General features: G+C 49.5%; 1 protein-coding gene across 1 annotated transcript in view; it reads right to left on the reverse strand.

The window, feature by feature from the left end:
* LOC108313593 (acid-sensing ion channel 2) overlaps positions 1-17139 on the reverse strand; it is a 278841-nt gene extending 261702 nt beyond the window's left edge. The window contains exon 1 of the mRNA XM_017542021.2: positions 15250-17139. Coding sequence (XP_017397510.1) covers positions 15250-15957 — 708 coding nt within the window. The 5' untranslated portion in view covers positions 15958-17139. The remainder of the gene's footprint in view (positions 1-15249) is intronic.
* Between the last annotated feature and the right edge of the window lie 1237 nt (positions 17140-18376).

An 18376-nucleotide genomic window follows, 5' to 3' on the forward strand; every position in this document is an offset into this window, starting at 1 on the left:
ACTGGAGAGGCCATTGAGGGGTCTAGTTCGTTGGCTGGATATAGGATACTATGGGGGCAGGGGAGATTGACTTGGAGTAGATTTACTTTGATTCCTTAGAGCCTGGCACAGTGCTTGGTATATATTAGGTACTCAGTAAATGTATACATGAGTAAATGAAGCTGTCAATCAGTGAATGAATGAAAGAGTGAGCAAAGGGATGAATGGCTGAAAAAAGAAATGAAGGTATGAATAGATTAACTGAATGAATAAGCTAAGGCATGGTTTGCAAACAGCCTTAGTGATTCTAACTAATGGCCTTGTAGCAACAAAAGTGAAGGCTTCAGCTGCATTACCTAGAAATGCCCTGTTATTGGCATGGCTCCCTTACTTGAAGACTTTCTCCTTCCTCAGTAGCAGCATGCTACTGCTCAAAGACAAAACTGCTCAACATGCTGCTCAAACACAAACACTGATTACTGTGATCAAGACAGAGGCTCTCCTTGGATTCTCACCTGTCATTGTCACATTTACTCATATCCACAAAATCAGAAAAGGAAGCAGAAATTCCCAGCAGTTCATCCTTGCAGGAACTAACTCCTTTTGGAGGTATGTGACTCTGTTGCCATTTCTCCATTCACATGGACTCCCTCAACGACTTGTCATTTCGGCATCATATAAAGACAAAGGAAAGAGTATCCTTAGCAGAAACTTACCAATTGCTGTGCTGTCTGCACATCTGAGCAGCAGCAGCAGCCTGAAGGTCTAGCCCGGGAGAAGCAGCTTTGCTTTCTCAGAGCAGGATTCAGGACAAGGTGGACCGACTTTGAACTCTGTCCAAAAGGGATGATTTATTGTAATGAAATAAAGTGGCAGGGCTGATATGCACCCAGGTCTGTCCTTCTTTCTCTCTTATTCCATCCTGCTTTCGCCTCCAGCCTTGTAGGTCCTTGCTACATAAAATATGGCCCATGTACTAGTGGTATTGGTGTCACTTAGGAGCTTGACAGAAATGCAGAATCTTAGGCTCCACTTACTAAGTCAGAATCTGCATTTTTGCAATATTCCTAGGTGATTCTCACGCACATAAGAGTTAATGAAGTTTGAGAAATTCTGTCTATAGATGACCCAGGTAGCACCGTGGGCCCTGCTCCCTCAGCCAAGGATTCAAGTCCTTGTGCCTAGGTTCACAGTGCTCTCCACTGGGATCAGGGAAGACTGCCCCTGGGAGGTGACACTGACATTGAGACCTGGGGAAGGACACAGATTTAAACTCCCAGTGGAGATTTACCGCCATGAGTCAGGGAAGTTCTGGAACAGGAGTCAGAGCACCCTGGCTTTGGTACACACTGGGTAACCTTGGGCAAGTCAGTTCTCTTCTCTGGGCTGTAGCTACCCCATCTGCAGAACAGGAACAATTCGATTTGCTTTACTATACCACATGGTTATCAGGAAGATGAACAGAAGTGAAAGATTTGCAAGTTCTCTGCGAAACACAATGCCAGGGAAAGGGTCTGTTTTTGCTGTGGGCAACCAGCCATCCTGACCTAACCTTTCGGAGGCTGAATGAGGAAACTGTCCGAACTTCAAAGGCTTAAGTCCTTTGCCCTCATGAAGATTAATCAGCAGAGGAACATGGTACCCAGAATGGAATACTCCAAAGAAAAGGGCCTGACTAAGTTGGTCTCACCGAGCTGCCCTTAGACAGGGATCTGTGATTGGATTCTTCCTGTTGCAGTTTTTTTCCACTCACTTGGAGTTACTTTTTTAAAGGAAAATTCGGCCTAAGGACTGAAAGCTATGTTACATTAGCATTCCGGAGGTCAATATTTCCAAAGCTGCTAGAATTATGCTGTTCTCTCACACTGTGTGGGTGAGAGAGGCAGCCACATTTTGGAAGGAGCCAGATGTACCCACAGTACGAAGAACAAGAGATTGAGTGAATGGAATTGAGTTTTCCAGTGTGGGAAGGAAGAAGGCAGATCCTTCCCCAACTTGGGGCCTTTGGTTGGCTGTTTCCCTGTTTGGAATGCTTTTCTGGATCCCTGCATAGCTTCCCCTTCTCATCTTCCTGATCTCAGCGAAGATGTTGCTTCCTCAGAGAATCAATTCTCCCCTGCTCCCCGGCTTCAGGCAGCCCCTGCCGTTCCCTATCAGATGCTATCAGATGCCCTTATTCACTTGTTTTTATTTTTTTGCCTTCACAGCATTTATGAATATTGGAAGCAGTCTTGTTCATTTATCTGTTTACTTATATATTATCTGCTCCTCTAACTCCCAACATACAATGTTTTTCTAAAATCCTAATCACCTGGAGGTGTCTGTTAAAAATAGACCCATGGAAAATCAGTTAGGTATGGTGGTGTGTGTCTGTAGTCTCAGTTACTTGAGAGGCTGAGGCAAGAGGATTGCCTGAGCTGAGATTGCACGCCTGTACTCCAGCCTGGGCGACAGGGCCAGACATTGCCTCAAAAAAAAAAAAAAAAAAAAAGATTGATGGGCTTCTCCCCTATAAATTCTGATTCAATAGTTGTGGTTTGGAGCCAGGGATTTTTAGACCAGCCCTCCCCAAGGTTCTGATCTTCAGGGAGACTTGGAAAGCACAGATCCAGATGAGGAGTCTGTGTGGTGAGGGTCAGCTCCATTTCCCTATGTATCCCATATCCCCCGGGATCCCTTTGCCATAACTCTTTATTGAATGAATTAATAAACTAATCCACATTTTTTTTTTTTGGTGGCATCATCCTTTTTGCCTCTTTCAACAATTCAGTATTCAGACAGTAACTTGTCACTTACAAGGCACAACGTTAGGTGCTGGGACAGATACAGGATAAAGCCAGACATGGCCCTTGCCCTCAAGGAGATGACAACTGAGGAAGGGGAACCTGAGTCAATGCATAGGATCGTGATAAAAGACCGAGAAAGGAAAGGGTCATCAGAGGGGCATAAACAAAGTGAGTTTAGTGTGGCTGAAAGGATGGAAAGCACCCCTTTGCCTATGGATGATTTATATGGAAGAGTGGCCTGAGATAACCACAGAAGAGATGAGATTTTTAGAAATGGCATTTTTCTTTTCTCTTATGTGTTGATTTGTTGTAGTTATACACACATGTGGCTAAAAATATTCGGGTCATAGATAAGGGTGCAGAGTGAGAAGCAGGGCTCCCTCTCTCCTTCCGCACACCAACCTCTCGGCCCCTCCTCAGAGGCAGCCTGCTATCAGATCTCAGGCATCCTTCCAGGATATTCTGGGCATATCTAAGCACCCAGCCGTCTAGAATAGACAGGGCGTCAGAGGCAGAGACAGTAGATCAGGGCACCCAGGGGAAAGGAAGCAAGGACATGGAAGTTGGAAAACTCCTTGGAATAGAGATAAGCAGCTCATCAATGACTTAGCTTTGTGACTTTGGCCCACGAATTCATAAATCCAGGAGGGTGGGAAGAGGGAGGCTGGTCAATAATAGTAGGTGCTTTCCTGCCTTGTTGGCTGTTTAGAATTCTTGGAACATGGAGCAGAAGAGAGGCGCAATGGGAGTGAGGTGGCTTCAGGGGTCAACATAAATTTAAAAATTCTAGTCCAGCATGGTGGCTCACACCTGTAATCTCAGCACTTTGGGAGGCTGAGGCAGGAGTACTGCTTGAGCCCAGGAGTTCGAGACCTGCATAGGTAACATAGCAAGATCCCAACTCTATAAATTTTTAAAAATTAGTTGTGGTGGTATGCATCAAATATTCCAAATGCTATCTTTTAAGAGTGTGAGGCACAGGTCCTCAACATCACTTTTTCCATTAATCTTCTGAGCTTTCATTTCCTCACTGTTAAAATGGGTATAAACCTAGAGTGTTGTCCTGAGGATTAATGAAGATAACAAGTGAGAGGCACAGAGCAATGTACACAGTAGCCTTCTTTTATCCTTCTCCCGTGTCCCACTTCCTGGTAACTCATTCCACCTAAGTCGCCAGGATTGCTTTTGCAGAGATCTCAGCTACATCATTGATTAGCAAGGCCACTTTTGGTGAGCTGACCCCTCCTCACTCCTGGCACACAGGGGCTGCCTACATGTTCCTGCTCCATTTTCATCTTTCCCCAGCATCATAGCCCACCAAAGACCACAGGAGACATTGCTCTTGCTGTTCCGAAGACGTGGCAAAAGATGTAAGCCCGATACACTCATCCCCGGCCGGAATTATGAAAACGAAACTACTTGGATGTGAAAAATGCAGTCATGTTTCCCCGGCTGGTTAAAATATTTGATGCTCATAGAATATTCAACAACAACAAAAAAGGCTCTCACTCCATGCACCATCAAAAATGTAATGTAATTATAGCGATGTTAAATATCCCCAGCTGTTCTGAGATATTTGAATCTTAAATCAAGCCTGCCTGTATACATCCTGCGGTTGCAGCTGGAGATCCACACCAAGTACCATACAAACATAGAGCTGGAAAAGTTCAGGCAAGAACTCTGGGCTAAAGTCTCCACGTCTGTTTGTTAGAGGCTGGGCCTGACCCTCAGTGCTGGTATGAGGATCCCCCAATGTGAGATGCTGGCAGCATCACCAAAGAGAGCCACGTGCCTCAACAGGGCCACGCAGTCTGGCAGGTCATAAGCATCTATCCAAATCGTCTTTCAAACCCATGTGCAGGGAGCGTAAAGAGATAGTGTAAAATAAATGGTAATAAAGTGAATAAACACGCGTCTCACTCCAGAGCCTTTGAGGTGCTTCTATAAATCAAATTCTTTCCATAATTTTCTCTGAGACTGTGCCGAGAAGCAGAATCAAACCTCATCTGCTTTCCTGAGCAGTAGGCTTAGATTTATGGATGTGAGTTCACAGTGGATGCCCGTGCCATTTCAAAGTGGGAAAATAATTTTCATTGGGAGGGGTTCCAAGAGAAGATTAAACCCTTCACTTTCAAAGATCAGAGTATCAACAACTTTCAGATCAGATATGCCATCAGAATCAGAAGGGGATGGCCAGAATACATATTTTGGAAGAAGGGAGAGTTTACAGAGGAACAAACTGATGCTGCTGTGATACAGAAGTGTTGACTGTAGGCATAAGTATGAATCTCCTTATGGTCTATTTCAAGCTTCCCAGTGACCTGCGGTGTGACCTCAAGCAACTCAATCTCCCTCTCTGATTTTTAATTTTGATGGGAGTACTGAATGGGGAAGAAACACAAAAAGGCTCTGACCTACCCAGAGAGATGTGATATGAGAACGACATAATGCTTCTTGGCTAGAATTGTAACATTATATAGGAGGCCATTGCAGTCTACTCTTCCAGGGCCTTAAAAGTCTTTCTTGGACGAATTGAGGGGAATCTCCTATTTTAATGATGATGAGGATGATGAAGATGACAGTGATAGCTCACATTTATTTAGCACCTACACACCTGTGCTGCGCTTTTTACATACAAGAGAGTAGGAACACTTTCTGTGTTTACACTCAACATTTACTCACAAACACTAGCCTATGGCTGGCTCTCAATCATGTTTAAAGGGATTAACAGACTATTTTTAAGTTTCGAAACAGCCCTACATGAAAAGTATGGTCTCTGATTGCAAATGAGGAAACAAAAGCTTATTCTAAAACAAATCTTGGATTTGAACTCAAGTCTTCATGACTGCAAACGTGCATGCTCTTCCTGCAGCTACATGAGGAAGGAACGCATTGGTAGGGGGTGGGGTGTGTCTTGGGAAGTCTAGTTCCCCCTCCTCTTTGCCTTGAATGACTGGGTGGCCTCAGGATCCTCTTCTGTAATATGATGGCATGAGCCAAATGAGTCTCAGTAAGGGTAAGCAGCTCTCTAAGAGCCACCTAGTCAACATAATACCTGGCAAAGCTGGGATTTGAACTTGAGTCTGACTCCTGAGGCAATCTTCTTTCTACTCCCCCTAACTACCTCCTTTCTAAGTTTCTGGAGCCCAAATTCCCAATCTTGCATTATGTAAGCATGGTTAAAATACTCTCAAGCTATTTCTGAAACTAGATGCGGGTTTGTTACAAATTCTTTTATTTTCTTGAGTTTTGGACAGATCCTGGTCCAAAATTACACAGCCTCATTCATTACATGGATTCAGGTCTATAATAGAAAGTGTTTTATACATCAGAAACAAATGAGGCCTCTATTAATTTCCAATTCTTGCTGTAACAAATTACACAAATCTTCAAACAACATATATTTATTATCTTATAGTTCTGGAGGTCAGAAGTCTGAAATGAGTCTTACTGGCTAAAATCGAAGTGCCGGCAAGGCTGTGTACCCTCTGGAGGCTTTAGGGCAGAATGTGTTTCCTTGGCTTTTCCAGCATCTAGAGGCTGCCCATCTTCCCAAACTTGTGGCCCCTCTTCCATTTTCAAAGCCATCAATGTAACACTTTCAAATCTATTTTAATCTGACTCTGTGTGTGTGTGTGTATGTGTGTGTGTGTGTGTGCACGCATGTGTGTGTGTGTGTGACAGAGTCTTGCTCTGTTGTCCAGGCTGGGGTACAGTGGTACAGTCTTGGCTTATTATAACCTCCACCTTCCAAGTTCAGGTGATTCTCCTACTTCAGCCTCCCGAGTAGCTGGGACTACAGGTGCCCGCCATCGGGCCCAGTAATTTTTGTATTTTTAGTAGAGATGGGGTTTCACTATGTTGGCCAGGCTGGTCTTGAACTTCTGACCTCAAGTGATCTGCTGTCTCAGCCTCCCAAATTGCTGGGATTATAGGCATGAGCCACTGCGCCTGGCCTCTTTCTGACTTTTGCTTCTGCAGTTCGATCCCCTCCCACACTGACTCTCCTGCCTCCTTTTGTCACTTTTAAGGACCCATGATTTCACTGGGTTCATCCAGATAATCCAGGATGTTCGCTTTATCTCAAAATCCTTAACTTAAAAATCACATCTACAAAGTCCCTTTTGCCATATAAGGTAATGTATTCCCAGATTCTAGGGATGAGGTCATGGGCATCTTTGAGGGACCATCATTCAGCCTACCACATGGCCTTTGCACTTTGGTTTGACTGATGCTCCAGCTAGACCCTGGCTTTCTGTTAACACTGCTCTGGTGTGGCAGAGGGCTGCTCCCAGAGCACTGATGCTTCTGATACTGCACATCCTCCTGGGTTCACTAGGGAGCCCAGCACCTCTCCCCCAGTCCCACTTATTTGCTTCATTCTAGAATGCTCATCCCACATGGGCTTTTATAGATCCAATGAATCAGATATGGCTGATCCACCGGGACCCCTCATTATCAGCATTCACAGGGCTTCCAGGAGCCCATTCTTGTCTCTCACAGCCAGTGTGGTTTGTAGACCAGCAGCATCTGCACCACCTGGGAGCTTGTTAGAAATGCAAATCTCAGGCCCTGCCCCAACCTGCTGAATCAAGGTCTCTGTTGAGGGCCTAGTAACCCAGACATGCTGAAGTTTGAGAAGTGTAGCCCCCTGAACGACTCCCCATCCATCCACTGCCAATTGGAGTGTGCTGCAACAGCTCAGCACCAGTTCTTTTCTGCAAAGTACTCACAAGTCCATCACTTTTTCCCTAAGGAAATCTTCCAGGGCAGGTGAAATCTCAAACCCATACTGACCAGCAACGGAGATGCTGGAGGAAGAAAAGGCAGATGGGGCCTTAGGAGACCTTAATTCAAATGTTGGCTCTTGTATCTCTGTGATGAGGGACCTTGGGCAAGTCACTCCCACCTCTGGAGTTAGGCAGGCAATAGACTGTAATCAGCATCCTCCATTGCTGCAGAGATAGCAATGTACATTATCACATCCTCTCCAGGTGTAATAAATTAAGCTTGTGCTGATTACAAATGCAGGTTTGTCTGGCCAAAGCTGCAGCAAGATCTCTTTGTGGGAACAATTGTGCTCTAGTGCACTTACTTTGGAATCCTAAAATCAGAGCTTCTGCGGCCTTGGCCAAGGTACTGAACCACTCTGTGCCTCAGTTTTCTTTTTGGTATCAGGGACAAAAGAACACGTTTTTCTCTGCTCTGTTGTCAGCCGAAATAAAATAATGAATGTAAAAGTGTCTGGCAGAAAGAAGGAGCTCAATAAATGTGTGTGGAATCGGAGGAAACAATTTACCAGGCAAATTAATAGTATAAACAATGGTATCAGGGGAGTTATTTGACATGCTCAGGAGAACAAACTTCCTGAGTACGTTAGCAGCCTCTGTTTGTTTTACCAACAATTCATGTTCCAATTATGAGTGAGTCATCTATTTGTTAGTACAGGCCTGAGCTGGATCTCAATTTGGCACCATTTCCTCATCCAAGACTTCAAGTTACCAGTGTCCTTGAAAGAATGAAAACAGTAATTTAGTTGAGGTTGTGGCACAATTAAAACCTTTCCCAATTCCTGGGCAGGTTCTCCTCCATAGATCTACATCTCTTCCCCTGTTTGTCTGACGGCAGAGGAGGATGCAGGTTCATTACTGATCTTGTCCTCTTAAGAACTGTCTTTCCTTCTCAGGGTCGTAGGTCTTGGAACCCAGGATGACTCTCCAAGGCCTACAGAAACTTGCGGTGAAAAAATCTTCAAGGCTTGGAAGACTGTGAATGAAATCCCTCTATGAAAGGATTTGTTCTTAACAGCATCTCTGAGTGTTGGCAGAATGGAGCCATAGGAAAGAACATGGGCTTTGAAGCTGGACTGATCTTTGGTTGAATCTCGACTCTGCTACTTCCCAGATGGGTGACTTTGTACCTCCCCTGAGCCTCAACTTTGTCATCTGTAAGCAAGGTTCCATGACACTTGTTCATGCTGTTAAAGTTGAATGTGACTGTTTATGTAATAGGTACCCAATACAAACCCTAGGCTGTTTCATTCCTGCCCCACTCCCTGTATAACAGGCAGCTCCTTTTAGACTCGGTCACTCCGATGGGGCGCATTGACTGTTGCAAGCCTATTTACCAGAAACACATCAGACTTATGGTCATCATGGTGGCTCAGTGCCTGGCACACAGTAGGTGCTTAATGTGCATTGGTTGATTGAATATCTGAGTAGTTAATCTAAGCAAATCGCTTAGGGAATGAAGGCGACTGACACACAAAGCAAATGTCCTGGCTATTCCTCGAGCCCTTCTCCACTGGCCAGACAGCTGATTGATGCCTTCATGACTGGCCACAGTGGCCCCAAAATAGCCACTATCAGAATCATCCTGACATTGGTCAATTTGGATATCCGCAGACCTGAACAGAGTTTACATTTGATTCCCTAAACTAATTTCCCTGAAGTCAAATAACTGGTGGAGGTCTTTTCATGTTCCTTGTATAAATGTCTATTTAATCACCGTCCTGTCTCTAGCACTTCAATAACTTGTACATTTCCCCCTTAATTACCGTTTCAGCTCTGCAAAGAAAAGAAATGGTTGGCTGAAAAACTCACGCCATCTGCACTATTTGAGCTCTCTGTTCCCCTGACTGCCCACTTGAATAGAGAACTTTTCAGCTAAATCCCGTTGATCATTTGGCTCATGTCCTCATATTACAGAGGAGGATCCCGAAGCCAAAGTCACTCAGCTGGCCAGGGAAAAGCTGAGGTTGGGCTGGATTTCCCAGGATACACCCCATCTCCTATTGATGCACTCCTTCCTCATGCAGCTGCAGAACGTGTATGTACCTTTGCAATCATGAGGACTTGGGTTCAAATCCAAGTTTTGTTACCTGCTGAGCCTGTGACTTTAGGTGGATTACAGATGCTCCCAGCACTGCAGTTCCCTCATTTGTAAAATGTAGATTTTCATACAACCTTCCAGGGTTATTGTAGAGAATTGAGATGACATGAAACATGCCCAGCCAGGGTCTGGCACTTCACAGCTGCCCGATGCTATTTGCCTTTGTCCTTCACTCAAAACGCCCACTGAAAGTCATAATAAAGGAAATAGCCCACATTGCTTGAGTGCTCACTTAGGGCCAGAAATGGGTCTAGGCCCCTCACATGTATTAGCTCATTTATTCCTCTTTCTCTAAAGACAAGAGTATATTTTTTGATTCCCTAAAGCTATCCATCCTCCCAACTACTGGACTGCCTGGCCTAATGCCATTTCAACAGAGTTAGCTGATTTTAAACAATATGTTGCTGAAATGATTTCTTGCTTTCTGTCCTGGCAAGTAGCAGCCAGCTTGTCTGATGTGACAAAATGTGATAAAACTAAATGCCGTTTTCTTGGCTTTCAGTACATATGAGTAGTCCAAAATCTGAACCCAAGGTTAACTCTTGCAAAGGGGTCTGGATAACAGGGAAAGGGTATAAGGAGGAGTGGGCCCTCATAGAGTTAGGAACAGGGTGGCAATTGGGGTGGCTGGGACACAGAGAAGGTCTCTCCCTACAGTCTAACAACCAGTAGTGAAAGAAGTCAGAGTTTTGCTGCAAAGTCCAAAAACTTCAGTTTGGTGTCCAGGAACCCCTACATCATGGCATCAGCACCCCTCAGCCCAGCTCCCATCTCAGCATGTCCAGCCCCTCCCTGCAGCCACCGTGAACTAGGCTTGGGTCCCAGAAGGCATGTGTTCAATCTCATCATCTCTTGTCTCTGTACTCCCGCATTTGGACTCCTGTCCTCTCATCTGAAGTCCTCTTTCTTTCCTTCTCTACTTTGTAGCTCCTACTTATTCTTCAAGATTCAGCTGAGACACCACCTCCTCCAAGAAACCATCAAAGATCCTCAGTCTGATCCTCGAAGCCCACACAGCACCTCTGTACGCTCGTGGCATCTGTTCACACTTCTCTGTCTTTAACATCACTGAGAGTTTCCGGAGGGCATGTACCAAGCCTTATTTAATTTTATTCCCCCAGCAGCTGGTACAGAACTTAGTATATAGTTGACCTTCAAGAGACATTTGTTGATTGAATGAATGAACTAGAAAATGAGGATATACCTCCACTCAGGTAAGTGGTCATAATAAGATGATAATTATATGAATAGTAATTAGCAACTGCTACCATCAGATGCCAAGACACTGAGTTGAGCACTTTATCCACATTATGACAATGGCTCTTTTCTATTGAGCACCTACTGCTGTCCAGGCATGTGCCAGTTACTGCACATATGTTATCTTCATCCCAGATCTCTGAGGCAGGACTTATTACCAGAGGCTCAGGGAGCAAAGTGTCTGCCCAAGGTGTACAGCTAGGAAATGGCAGCACCAAAGCCCCTAGCTGAGGTCTGCCTGGCACTCTCCCCTGAACCATGCCATCTGCCAGAGAGACAGCCACTGCTCCTTGTTCTTGCAGAGGGCTTTGGATTGGCCTCTGTTGGTTCCTGTTCCAACCCCCTGGTTCTTCTTTAAAGCCCCAGTACCCAGATAGCTCAGCCTCACAGTTTTGCATCCCACCCAATTACTGGGAAGGCTCCCTTCTTTTGGCTCAGGAAACCCCAGAAGGGCCAGAGTATGCAGAGCTCAAGTCCACAGCTGATGCCAGGGAAACAACACAGGCATTCAGAAGCCAAGCTGCTGTATCTGACTGCTGAGTGAGATTAACTCTTGCACAGCTGCAACAAAGAGAGGAGCTGCAGCTAAACACATCCCGAGAGGGCCTAGAGGATCAGACCCAACAGACACCCCCTCCCTGCCATATTTATTTCCAGGCCATGGGGCTAACTGGGTGAAATGGAACTTGGGAACAGCTGGCACATCTCCCCAAAGGCCTCCTCTAGAACTTCATCTCTCACCTGTTGCTCTCTAGTCCTCTTAGGATTGGGGAGCACAGGTGTCTGGAAGGTGCTTGGCATCTTGTTTTCTACTTTCCCCTTTCTGTCCCCAAAAGGAATAAATGCCCAAAAGTGGCCTGGTTCTCACCGAAGTGCATTTCACTGGTGTTCTCTAGAGGAATCAAGCCAAGGGCTTTATTGCAGGCAACAGAGGACAACAGGGAATGTTGGGGGTGTGCATTCCCCAGACCTTTCCTGACACTACATGTCAAGCCGTCTGTTGGGTGCGGGAGACGGCAAGTAAATCAGATATGATTCCTACTCTGGTCTGGAGGGAGAGACAGGCACAGTCTAACAGGTGCAATGACATGTGAGGATGGACATCTAAATAGGCTGGAAAAGGGGCCAGAGGGGGAAGGCATCAGTTGTTTGGTGATGTGGCATAGGGGTGGGAGGTGGTCAGGAAAGGCTTCAAAGCAGAAGAAACCCCAGAGCTGCCTGTTGAAGAATGAACAGGTGTCCCCCAGGCACACAAAGCAGCCTGGAAGGGCACTTACAGCAGCAGCAGAAATAGAACCAAGCAGAGGGGCTTGAGGGGCAGGGGTTCAGCTGTTGGGAGCTGTTCTGTAGAGCGTGAGTCTATGGTATGAGGGAGGACGCAGCAAGAAATAAGGCAGGACCAGGTGGAGGGGCTGAGGAGCTCAGGCCTTAATCTGAGGACAGCGGAACCAGTGAAAGCTTTGAAGAAGAGGGATTATATGCTTTGAGCAGTGCTTTAGAAAGACGACTCTGGCTGTAAAGCAGACGATGGGATGCAGAGGGTTGGCTGGGACAGAGCTTGAGGCCAAAAGACCAGTTAGGAGGCTGATATGATCGAAAAGAAGCATTTCTATGGGGGCCCAGCACAGTTTCCAGAGTTCTCCCTGCCACACACACACACACACACACACACACACACACACACACACAAAACTAATATGGTGCATAGGGTATTGTATTCTCCATTAGATGAATTAGGAAACTCAAGAATAGAGAGATTAAGTCACTTGCCCAAAGGCAAATGGAAAGTGGTAGACTCAGGATCTGAGCCCAGTCAGTGCAGCTTGAGAGTGCATGTTCTCAGCCACTACGCTTTGGTGCCACTCCATCAAAGATGACAAAGGCTTGAGACAAGGCAGTGTGGTTAGAGAAAAATATTCCTGATGGGCCTGCTGTATATTTGTGGCTCCCCTAAAATAGCTTCTGGCTTCTACAGATAGAGGGGTGAAGCCTTTAATTCTGAGGTCCTTCGAAAAACCTATAGCATGCAACTTTAAGGGGCTGCAAGCTCCCTGGACTGGGCCATGATAGGAAGCCACTAGGGGTCACTTGAGTCTCCAGGAGCTCATACCTTTGGGGAATGGAGGTAATACTTTTGCGTGTGTGTGTATGTGTGTGTGTGTGTGCCTGCAAACTCTTCAAACACAGGGACTCAGGGTACAGGGAGGTAAGAGAAGGGTGTGCCCCAATGAGAAGGACCTTACTCTCTTCAACTCCCTAACAATTGACCTACACAACTCATGGCCATGCCTGCTGCAGAGGTTGAAGTCAGGTGGCTCCTGAAGGGACTGTGTCCTTTGCGCGTCTCAGTGACATGTTGCCAAGACTCTGACCACCTGGGCCACCTGAGGTGGCTCCACTTTCCACTCTCTCAGCTCCTAGGAGAGACAGGATTCCTAGGAGTAGAGGTAGGGAAGAGGGCAAGAATTCTGTGTAAGAGTCCTCTGAGAGAAGAGAGGCCGAAGGTCTTGCAGTGGATCTTGGATGGCCTCTGAGGAAGGGTACATGTGGTTTCTGTGTAATGCAATTGGTGGTATGCAAAGTTGGACTTTGAACTTGCTGGCTCTGAGCATTGGACAGCTTTTTAGAGCTTCATTTTTCTTATTTTAAAAATGGGAATAAAACTCATTGTTAACGCAGGGCTGTGGTGAATATCAAAAGTGCATACTGGCTGTTAGAATGCAATTCCACACACATTGCAAAGCGATAGTCAGATTTTCAGAATTACGTTTGATGGGCCCTGCTGTAAAACTTGGAGCTGAAGCAAGGGCCTGCTCCTACTTGGAGGTAACCTTGAACTTTAATCTAACTCTTGAGGCTGCTAATTAGTGATCAGCCAAAAAACAATAAAAAACAATAGATCACTGCCCTCATTCCTTCACCTTTGTGGAACTTAGAATTGTGCTTGGGTTTCTGAAGAAATCACTCAGAAGCATATGTTAACAGCATCTCCTACTTGCCAAAGCAGAAAGCCACCAGGTAGATATTCTTTAAAGGCTAGCGGAAAAGCCCAGGAAATAAGGAATGTTTTCAGATTGGATAATTCAGGGCTACTCAGCATACAGGCTTAAAGCAAAGACAGCAGGACAAGATTGAAGCCAGCGTTGCCTTCCTAGACAAGGAATAACCCAATCAGCCAATGAGAGACCTGGCCCAACCGGCATCATGCCAACACCTGTTGGAACCGTGGCAACTCTTTACCATCCCAGAAAAAGCTTTGTCAGAACTGAGGCTCTCAGGAGTGATGAATCAGAGTGGGTAAAGTCACCATCAGAGCACTACCAATAAACACACACACCAACCTTCCCTGCGCTAGTGGAAAAGCCCAAACCCACCTAAGGGACATTTACACATGAGTGGCTGGACAGGCATGCATCATGCTGGGGCCTGGCACCAGAACTCTTCCAAGGCAGACTGCACAAGGCAGATACCTTCTGTCCAACAGCTGCGTTTTCCAGACCCACAGCGTGGGGGAACCGGTACAGCAAATGGTTTACAAACCCTGAGCACAGCTTCTCCTGGCCTCGGCTGTTTGCATTCACATCCCTGCTACGGTGCTTTCTCAACTCCAGAGCATTCCTCCAGTCCAGAAGACTCATACTTACATTTTATGGGGGACAGAGGGGGCACGTGGAGGGCCCAACCGGGGCCCACAACTGCTCAATTCCCCTGGATGCTCAAGACTCCTGCACTTTGAAAAAGTAGCCAAAGCATGCTGCTGCCTCCCCCACCAAACTGTCTACAGCTTCAGTGTTGGTTCACATTCTGGGAGTTTCCTCCCAGGTTAGCCTAGATTCTAACTGTTTTGGAACTTTGAAGACATAAGCTGCTTAGCAGCCTTAGCCTGCCTAGGGACTCTGAGTGATTCCCGGATGGTCCATTTCTGAAGAGCTTCCTATTTTTTTTTTTTTTTTAAGAGCATTGGTTTTCCCAAAGACAAGTCCGCACTTAAGAGATCTACACTCCAGACACAGAGCTGTTTCTTGGAGTCTTGTGACTAATATTCACAGACGGGACCATCAGGAGTTGAATGAGGGGTTTGGGGGCTGACACTGGAAGGAGGGGCTGGGACAGGGGAGCTCCGACTGGAGGGAGGCGACTCCTCCTACAGTTAATCCAAGTTCCCACAACCTGGAGAAGACTCAGGGGATCCAAGAGTGGGTTCTGCCTGGGCATCATGGAATGGTAACACGGCAAGAGGCCTGAGGACAGCCCCGAGCGGCAGGAACACCTCAGGCCTCCTGACTCCCGGGGAGGGGGGCGCAGAGGGAGCGGGTTCGCGCGGAGGGCAACTCACGGAGGAGAAGTTGTGCGGGCCGCAGAGCTCGCCGCGGTACTTGCAGGAGAGCAGCATGTCCTCGAGCTGGTGGCCCAGGCGGTCCATGAAGGCGGCGCTGATGCCCTCGAAGTGGCGCGGCGGCAGGAAGAGGCGGAAGTCCGCCAGCTTGCGGAACCACTGGCGGCGCGGCTCGTCGCCCCGCAGCAGCTCGCTGACAAGCGGGCGCGCCGTGCGGTTGGGCAGCAGCAGCCCGAGCCAGTGGCCGGCATAGTAGAGGTCCCCCTTGGAGAGGCGCGGAAAGCGCAGCGGGTTGTTGTTGCACACGGTGACGGCGGGGAAGGGTAGCTGGCGGCTCCACTCGCGGTGCACCCGCGTGTGCGACGGGAAGCTGAGCCAGTAGAGCAGGCGGTTCGAGGACCAGGACAGCAGCAAGCCGAGGGACGTACAGAAGGCCAGCACCCACAGCGCCCGCCGCTGGAAGGAGCCCCCGGCCGCCGTGCGCCCGGCGCACATGTGCCGCAGCCCGTGCAGTTTAGCGCGGCTCAGCGACGGCCGCCCCCTGCGGGCGACCCCCGGCCCCTGCAGCGCCCGCTCGCCACCTCTGCCGCCCCCGGGCTGCCCGGCCGCCGCCACCGCCACGGGCGCCGGCTCCTCGCGGGCCATGCGGAAGGGTCCCGGGCCGGTGAGCGCGGCCGCGGGCAGCCGGGCTCCGCTGCTCCGGCTCATTCATTCAGCCCGCGGCTGGCTGCAGCGGCGGCGGCCCCGGCCGGGCGGAGCCGCCATGGGAGTCCGCAGCAGCAGTGGAAGCAGCAGCAGCGGCAGCCGCGCGCAGCCCGCGCCAGGGAAGCGTGCGCCCGAAAGGAGCTCCAGTGGCGCGGCATGCCCGCCCGGCACCACCGCTGCCGCCTCCGCGGGCGCCCGCCCGGGACTGAGCGCCGCCTCGGCCCGCCGCCGCTGGCAGTAGCCTCTCCCGAGCGCCTCCCAGGCTTTCCTGGCCCCTGGTTTTCCTGGAGGATGCCCGGCTCCTGGCACTACTTCTGGAGGGGCCCCGCTGGGAGCCGCCTCTCCAGTCCCTGGGTGCTGCGCCCGCCTCCCCTCGTCCTGGACCTCGGGGGACCCTGAGCCGAGTCCCCCCTGCCCCGCCTAACCCCAGCTTTTACGCTGGTCCTGGGAGAGGGGCCACTCAGCCACCATGCCTGATCTGGACATCCCCAGGGACTCCACCAGCCCGGCCCGTAGCCCAGTGGTGCTGGGACACCGGAGAGAAGGCGCCAAGGAACGAGCGCCCCCAGAGGCGCACCGCGGCTCCTGGCTGGGCGGGCGGGGTGGGTGTGTACGGGGGTGAGTGGTCGCCCTGCCGGCTGCCGCCTTCTTTCCCTTCCCCTCCAGGACCCTTCCTTCTCACTGCTCCCCGGGCTGCGCTCGGCAGAGACCCGCTTATGCTTCTCAAGTCCCGCGCCTGAGTCCTGCCAGACGCCTGCTCTCGCCTCGGGCTGAGAGCTTCTCAGGGCGTCCTGCGGGAGGCTGTTCGCCGCCGGGCCCCTTCAAGGATGCTGGTCACAGGGAAGTGTCGCTTCTCGCCCCGGCTCTCCCAGGTGCCTCGCGTCTCCAGAAAAGCCCGGCCTTGCTGTCCCTCGCCTCTTCTCTCTGCCCCGGCGGCGACAGGAGCTGGGGACTGCGGAGCCCCGCCAACACCTCCCGGGGGTGACCCGGACTCGCTGCTCCGCTGGCCCTTCTCTGGAGACTCCGAGCTCGCGGTGGCCGTGACGCCGGCTGCGCTCCTTCCCCCGTTGCCCGGAAGACCCCTCTTCGGGCCCCAGGCGAACTTGGGCAGCGGCCGCGCGATGCTGGCGCGGCTGGGCTCCGAGCACCTGCTCCTCCGCTCGCTGGCCCCGCGGCTCGGGGCGGGCGGGGCGGCGGCGGCCGTGAGCGCCGTGCGCTCCTGGAGACGTGGTGCTGACGCGCCCGGCTCCTCCTCGCTGCATTTTAATTCCTGGCCACTGTGGCCGCTGCACACCGAGCGGGAGCCTCTTGCTGTAGACGGCCGGGCGCGGGGGGTGGGTGGGGAGCTGGATGGGGGTGCGCTGCACAGAAGTGCCCCGGCATACGAGCTTGTGGGAGAGATAAGAAGTAGTAGAACCATTGTGTTGATGTGGCCCCAATGTAGGTAGGGGTGAGAGGACTCATAAGTGTGTGAGATGGGCTGTAGAGAGAGCGAGTTGCTGTGTAGTGTGAGCATTTGAACACGGTTGCGAGTGTGGTGCCAAGTATTGGGTGTGCGTAGGATGTGCATTGTGTATGTGTGAATGGGCATTTCTGTGAAACTCTTGAATGCAAGCATGTCTGTGGGTGGGGTGCTGTGGCCATTTAGAGTGTGTGGTGTATGCATGATGTGTCTATGATGACATGTATGTTCCATGTGTGGATGTGTACGCTTACTGAGTACTGGGCTTGAAATGGATGTGTTGATGTGTGGATGGATATCAGGGTTTCCAGATGTGGTGTGTGGTTGATTTTGTGCTTGTGTGTGTGTGTGTGTGCGCGCGCGCGTGTATGTGCATGTATGGCAAGTAATGAGTATGTATGTTGAGGCGTTGTGAGCAGGGTAGGCTCAGTGGGACAATTCATCCCTCCACTTCTTAGGGACATCCCATGTGTGCTCCAGCCCCTTTCCTGGAAGTGCCCATTGCTCAGCCCTGGCCCAGTCTGCCAAGCACAGCTCTCCAAGAGAGTGGGAAGGGGAAGAGGGACGTCCATGGACAAGAGACTCCATCTTTCCCATTCCCATTGCTGGGATCCTGCAGCCCACTGGTTGTCTGATGTCACCCTTCCTTCCTGGATGGGCCCAGGGTCTCCCACTAACCTCTGGGCACTTTTGGACACTTTGATTTAATCTTTTGAATATTTAATATTTTGCTTTTACTTGTTTGGGAGGATGGATGAGACACACAGTGCACTGCTAGCTCCATTTCATAGGTGAGATTAGGGAGGCCAAGTATCTACCCAAGGTCACACAGCCTATAAGTGGCAGAGCTGGATTCAGCACCCACTTTCCCAAAGCTCTAGCTCTTTCTACTGCACCACAAGGCCTTACAGTTTTCATTCTCCCAACCAAGCACCTTGAGGGCAGAGTGAGACTCTTGCT

The sequence above is a fragment of the Cebus imitator genome, unplaced genomic scaffold, assembly GCF_001604975.1.
Source record: "Cebus imitator isolate Cc_AM_T3 unplaced genomic scaffold, Cebus_imitator-1.0 Scaffold140, whole genome shotgun sequence".
Classification (NCBI taxonomy): Eukaryota; Metazoa; Chordata; class Mammalia; order Primates; family Cebidae; genus Cebus; species Cebus imitator.